Source organism: Zingiber officinale, chromosome 9A (genome assembly GCF_018446385.1).
Source record: "Zingiber officinale cultivar Zhangliang chromosome 9A, Zo_v1.1, whole genome shotgun sequence".
In the NCBI taxonomy this organism is placed as follows: Eukaryota; Viridiplantae; Streptophyta; class Magnoliopsida; order Zingiberales; family Zingiberaceae; genus Zingiber; species Zingiber officinale.
In genome coordinates this window covers 131,036,632-131,042,859 of record NC_056002.1, presented here as the reverse complement: position 1 = coordinate 131,042,859, position 6,228 = coordinate 131,036,632, and the positions used below count along the sequence as shown (strand labels likewise).

At 38.9% G+C, this 6,228-nt stretch overlaps 1 protein-coding gene across 1 annotated transcript; it reads right to left on the bottom strand.

The window, feature by feature from the left end:
- Nucleotides 1-281: 281 nt before the first annotated feature.
- LOC122020751 (cycloartenol synthase-like) lies at nucleotides 282-3,325 on the bottom strand. Its single transcript, XM_042578773.1, has 6 exons — nucleotides 2,979-3,325; nucleotides 2,582-2,767; nucleotides 2,249-2,338; nucleotides 1,969-2,163; nucleotides 1,620-1,704; nucleotides 282-505 (listed from the first exon to the last, which is right to left on the bottom strand). Exons 1-6 carry the CDS (start codon nucleotides 3,174-3,176, stop codon nucleotides 297-299), a joined length of 963 nt encoding a protein of 320 aa, XP_042434707.1. The 5' UTR covers nucleotides 3,177-3,325; the 3' UTR covers nucleotides 282-296.
- Between the last annotated feature and the right edge of the window lie 2,903 nt (nucleotides 3,326-6,228).

The window sequence follows — 6,228 nt, the reverse complement described above, 5'->3', positions numbered from 1 at the left end:
CCTCTGGGGGCGTCGAAAGCGTTGCGGGACGGCTCTGACCCACTTATGTCGTGCGACATGCACACGTGAAGGATAGATGACACATGCAAAATTGAGGAGCGTATTGTGCCATTTTTGCTCCCCAAGTAAAAACTATCTGTGTCGCCTGACATGGAATGATATTTCAATCATTGCTTATGATAATAATCATATAATCTCATAATTATTAGTTACTCTAAGACACATTTAGATACACTGTAGACACTATAATAAATAGAAAAAAAATACAATGACATGCATGATAACATTACATCCATTTAGTTAGAACTAGGAGAATAAGGAGTAAAAGAATTGCACATCTTTGCGCATTCCTTACGAGCCTGATTCCAATCTATCTGGTCATATGGGCAATGGAATAGCTCATTTCTTAGTGATAATATTATTGGGGTAATTGGGCCAGTAAATCTTTTCCCGTATATATATGACATGGGCAAGTAAATCATCCTGCAATAGCACCACACTCGTCCTATAAAACAAAAATATTTGATAAAGTTTAGAGCCTTGTTGTACCATTCACAATATATATGACATGGGCATAGTAGAGAAGGTCTATCACTCCATGTAGAGAAGTGAAATTGGCACCTGTTTAACAAAATAGAATGGACATTATATTCTACTTATTTTTTATTTGGCAAAAATTTGTACAGATGATATTGTGAATGATCAAAACTAGTTAAGCAATACAACTATGTCAGGTAGAGGTATAAACCGCATGGAATGATGTTCTTCAAAATTCATGTAGGAATGACAACACTAATAGAGAGATAATGGAATTCTCAAATATATACTAAAAATTTGCACCATGTATAAAATTATTATCTCATAGTAATGTAATTTCTCCCGGTAAAGTTGTTGTCGTATGACTTCGAAGGCTTGGATTCGACTCTCAGAAACAGTCTCTTATAGGTAAGACTGTGTATAATAGACTCTTCCTCGGGACCATACATTGGCAGGAGTTTCATACACTAAACTATTTTTTTTATATATAGTAATGCAATTTTCATGCAAAAAAGTTGGAACCATCTCTAATCTCCACTTTAGTAATCATATAGTTCATCTTAAGCCTAGGAAGTATCTAGAAGACATAAATTACTTTTCTTGGTAACTAAGCTACACATAACTTTTGAACAGTACTGAAAATGTCTATGTAGAAAATTTGATCTTCAAATTTTCAAGTCACATAAAAGTTACTTCTATCCAATAGGTTTGGGCTATAACGGAAACTATATATTAGGCGCATTGTCTGCAATAGAAAATTGTATATTACATGTTATCACAAATGTATGAAGAGTTACAAAATTAGTCATGAAAATTGAAAAGGTCTTGGTATTGTTTCAATTGTGCTCAGAATCATAACTGAAGTTTATGTCTAATAAGCAAAAGTCCTCATATATGTTGTTCCTTAGTATTACAGGAGCAGGTAGTAAGTGATTGTGAGTTGTGATCGCATTCTCCACAATACAAAATTTTAATGTTCTACCGGTTACCATTCAACTTATCTATGAGATCATTTTTTCTTTTACATCCTCTTTTTAGTTACAACTAGATATCCTACTCATTGTTCTCTAACAAATGCATACCTGGATGAAAAGGTACAAAGTATGGCAATAACCACATTTCTGGTGGCAAAGGGTTGTTACCAGACCAGTCAAACACTCCAAGCACCTGAATGAATTCAGCGCACATGAATCAAGGCTCTTCTTTTGGAAATGTCATATAAGTAACAAATAGAACAAAAAGTGCTAAAAAAAATCCTATAAGGTTATCACCAAATGTTTCTATGGCAGGAACCCCAGTGGAAGCAACGCATGCGGCTATATAAGTGAGTATAACAGATCCGCAAATCTCTGTTTAGTGAGGTAACTAGCTTTGGCTTGTGGAATACATGGATATCAAGCTTTAATACAAAAGAGAGTCACTATTACTTACAGATAACCAGATCTTTCCCCATGATGTTGTACAAGTAGCACTTCCATGGTCTAAGATCCATTCTCTCCCTTTTTCCATTGCCCCATCTCCATCATCAGGTTCTTGTCCAAGCAACCTTAAAGTAACATAACACAACGCCGAACCAAACATAGTACTCTTACCCTCAATATGAAAACCCCACCCTCCATCTCTGTTCTGCAATACATAAGCAGGCAAATGACAATTTAGCAAAGGATTCAGATCAAGTTTATAAAAAAGAAAAACGTCAAGAATATGATACCTGATGGTTGTAGAGATAACGACGGATCTCCTTCTGGTGTTCAGGTGTCAGAACAGTATTTAGAGTTCCAGTAACATGGAAAGTTATTATCTGCACAAATCAAAAGGCAAAAATTTAGTAGACACCTGATATGCGCAATAAAATTGTGTATATTATCTGGCAAGACAAATCCACTGCCAGAATTCAAGTCTTATCCAACAATAGACTCTGTCAAGTTTTCATAAAAATAAAAATTCACATAAGAGCAATCAAGGCACAATATTGCAGGAAGTTTAATCTAGAAAAAGGATTAAGCCGTTATAATTTTTCATATGAAAAGATTCAAGCAAATACCAATCCTGGCAAAAAAAACATTGGGCCTGCAAATTCCCCAGGCCAGTGTCCATCATGTGCTTGGTGAGTAGAAAAAATGCTAATTGCCTTTCTTAAGGAAGTGACTAGAGCTTCTTCCGTGACATCTTCATCATCTTGAATCCTGATGATAGGATAGTCCATCTCAAGTGGATTCTCCTTTGCAAACTGCAATAAAGTAAAGAAACTGATAATCTCAATCACTTCCATAAAAGATAAAACACACACATGCGCGCACAGAAAAGAATTTGCAAGACATTTCTTTTCTCGTCGCTAAATAACATTGTTCTTGTAGTGATGTCGTGTCCTTTCTTTTACATAATGGTAAATCCATCTGCTTTTGGAACTTGAATAGTTTTGAACTACAACTCGATCGTACCTGCATCCGCATAAGCAGATCGGCGCTGTTTTTCTTCTCGAACCGGCTCTCGCGGAATGCTTCTCGCGCCTTCTCCACCTCCTCGATTTCCTCGGGCGTGCCGAGGCTGGGATCGAACTCCCACACCTGTCTGCCGGCGTGATTGTTGGTTGTGCGCAACCAGGGGCTGCCGCCCTCCGCGATCTTGAGTCTCCACATTGTCAGATCGTAAGAACTGCAAGCGGCTTCGATGGAAGAAACTGCCGTGTGCCGGAGTTCCACGCCGTCGAATCGATGGAAGAAGTGGCCTCACTCTTCGCTGGGATAGAGAACAACGAGTGAGTGACTATAATTGAAATGCGAGGCTTCACTCTTTGCGGTCGCGGGCGCCGTTAACTATTTATAATTCAATGAAATTTCATTGCTTAAATTGTTTGGGAAACTACACACAATTATATAATTATAAAAAAAATAAAAAACAACAGATCAATTTTAACCACTTAAATTTAAACTTTAATAAAATAATTATTTTCACATATTTATGTTAGTATAATAAAAAATCAACTCAAATTAAAATATTAACAATTGTCTCATTTTTATTTGGCCGATACAATTATTAATATAGTATTTATAAAAATTTTAAATTACTACCTGATATAATATTGATCACATGGAGTATCTTATTATTCATTAGAATTTTAAAAAGACAATACAGTAATACACTCTTTTTTTTTTTAATAATATTAATATTAAAAGAGAGCGAGCACCTCATTTTTTTTTTTTCCAAAATTCCTTTATTAGCTCTAATTAAATTATAATTGAATAAATCAATTTTTTTCTTTCTTTTGATAATATCAGAATGAATTTTATTATTGATACGGATAAATATGGCAGAGTGGTAAATAAGTGGAGAGGGGAAGACATTTTGGTCTTTGGGGTGGTGAGGGTTTTAAGGGGGAAAGGAGGACACTGTAGGGGGCTTCTTCGTGGAATTTATGCCGCCGCCAACAGCTGCTTCTTCTCCTTCCCTCTCGCGACGTCGTCGCCGGAGCTGACGCCGGCCGCCCCCGCCTTTCTCCTCTCCCTCTCCTTCTCACCGCAACCACCAGCAAAAACAGGGAGAACTTCTCCTCCCTCGTCGCCGTCCTCGAGCCACAGCCGTCGGCGACGACCGACACCAGCCACAACACTGCCTCTTCTCTTCCTCCCTCCTCCTCACTGCGTCGTCGCCGGCGGACAACCGTCTCCTCCTCGCCGCGCCGTCGCCGGGCAGACCACTGCCTTTCTCCGTCTCCTCCTCACTGTGCCGACGCCAGGCAGACTGTTTGTAAAATATCGAAAATAGACGAATATTAATATGGGATTTTTTCAAAATTTTTGGAAATTTTTCGGGAATTTTTCGGAGCTCGTACGGACGAGTTAACGGGGATAAAAACGGGATCCGGGAAAAGCCTGTTTAGGCTACCCCATTTAAGCGAGGAAAAGTTGGATTTATTTATTTATTTTCTTTTTCTATTTTCTTTTCCTTATATTTTCTTTTTCCCCCGCTGTTTCTTTCCCTCGACGCCGAACCCGTGCTGACTTCTCCCCCTCCGCGCGCCCAACGCGAACTCTCTGCCCTAACTGCCCTAACCAGCGCCGGCCCGGCGGTTCCTTCTTCCCCCTTCTCTTCATCTCATCGCCAAGGACCATGCCCTAAACCTCCCTCGCGCTGACTTCCTCTCCCGATTCCTTTCTCTCCTTCTCCACAGCAGCCACTGCCGGCACTGATTCCCCAGCATCGGCCGTCGTTGCCTGTGCCTTAGCATCGTCGGGTGTCGCTCCTCAGCCCTCGCGCCGACCTCTTCTCTTCCTTCCCGAGCATTGCCCAATCGCCATTGTGCCCTAGTTTCCTTGTCGCGGCGCCGACGCACACAGAAGCTTCCTCTCCTCTGCCATCGCCTCTCGTTGTGGAGATCTCAGGTTTGCCGCCCCTCTCCGATCTCCCTTGAGCCAACACTGTGCCCTAGTTCATCACTGTCGGTGCCACTCTTTTCCTTTAGTGCTGCCATGCCGCCGGCAGAGTGGAGACAAGGGGTAAGTTGGATTCTTGGTAAGGAATTCTGTGTTACGTAATTGGGTATCTTTAATTGGTGATATTCACATCTTAATCCGATTAGAGAAGACCTAATTTCTGTTATTATTATTAAATTGTTGAGAATTAAGGCTCGGTCGGTGAATACAACTCCGGTCATCTTTGTGCGTGGGCGATTCACAGCTTTGGGCATAAACCAGTGAGGTGAATTGAGGTAAGGTGTAGAGAAAGTAATTTCTTTTGTTACAACATACACCTAATTGGAGTTATGAAAAAGATAAGGAATGAATAATACATAAACTTAGTTAAGTTTAAGAGGATTATATATATATGGAATAGATTTGTAATTTGTCTACTGGTATGATTAGCGTTTTACCCTAATTTTAGGGTTAGAGGTTTTATTTAGCTATATATATATGATTGTAGCTAAATAAAATATATTTCTATTCGTGACACAGAACTTTGACGCGAGACGAGTATCTCGACGTCGTATTCGGACCAGATTGGACTTTTCGATTGGAGGCGGGTACTTTTGACTTTATGTCTTTGATACGCATAGTAGTGAATTTAACAAGTAGCAATAATTATGTTCTCTTTTTTGTTTCGGTTAATCACTACCCGATACCTGTTACATGATTGGTTGATTGCTTGTTTTGCATCTCATGTATTCCTTACCTGTTGATACATGCTTATAAGGGTAGTGATATACCATGCTTCACCATGTTCAGGATCTAGGTTTTATACCTTCAGTGTACCTTTGATTTGATTCGTTGACCTATGGTGCACTTTTATATATATATGGATTAGCTCAGGATATTTTTGTTGGAGTGTATACTGAAAGCCTAAGCTTTGTAAACATTCATTATAAATAAAGAATCACATTTGGTCAAATTGTCTACATTTAGTTGTAGTTGTTCAATTAATTTATACTGTAGATAACATAGTATGTCGTGCCACATGCAGAAGATGATGTTATCAGTACCTTATAAATTATAAACAGTAGCTCACGACCAAAATGGAAAGGAACAAACCATTAGAAGATCGTAGTGTAATTAGGTATCAGTTTATCTTGACTGTATAATTACACCAGTACACTTAGAGTGTATTGAGTAGGACCATTTGAGGTCGTTTCTTTTATACTGATTTTATAAAGAAACAAAGACCTCAGTTATTATGGAAGTGTGTGCTCTTAATCCT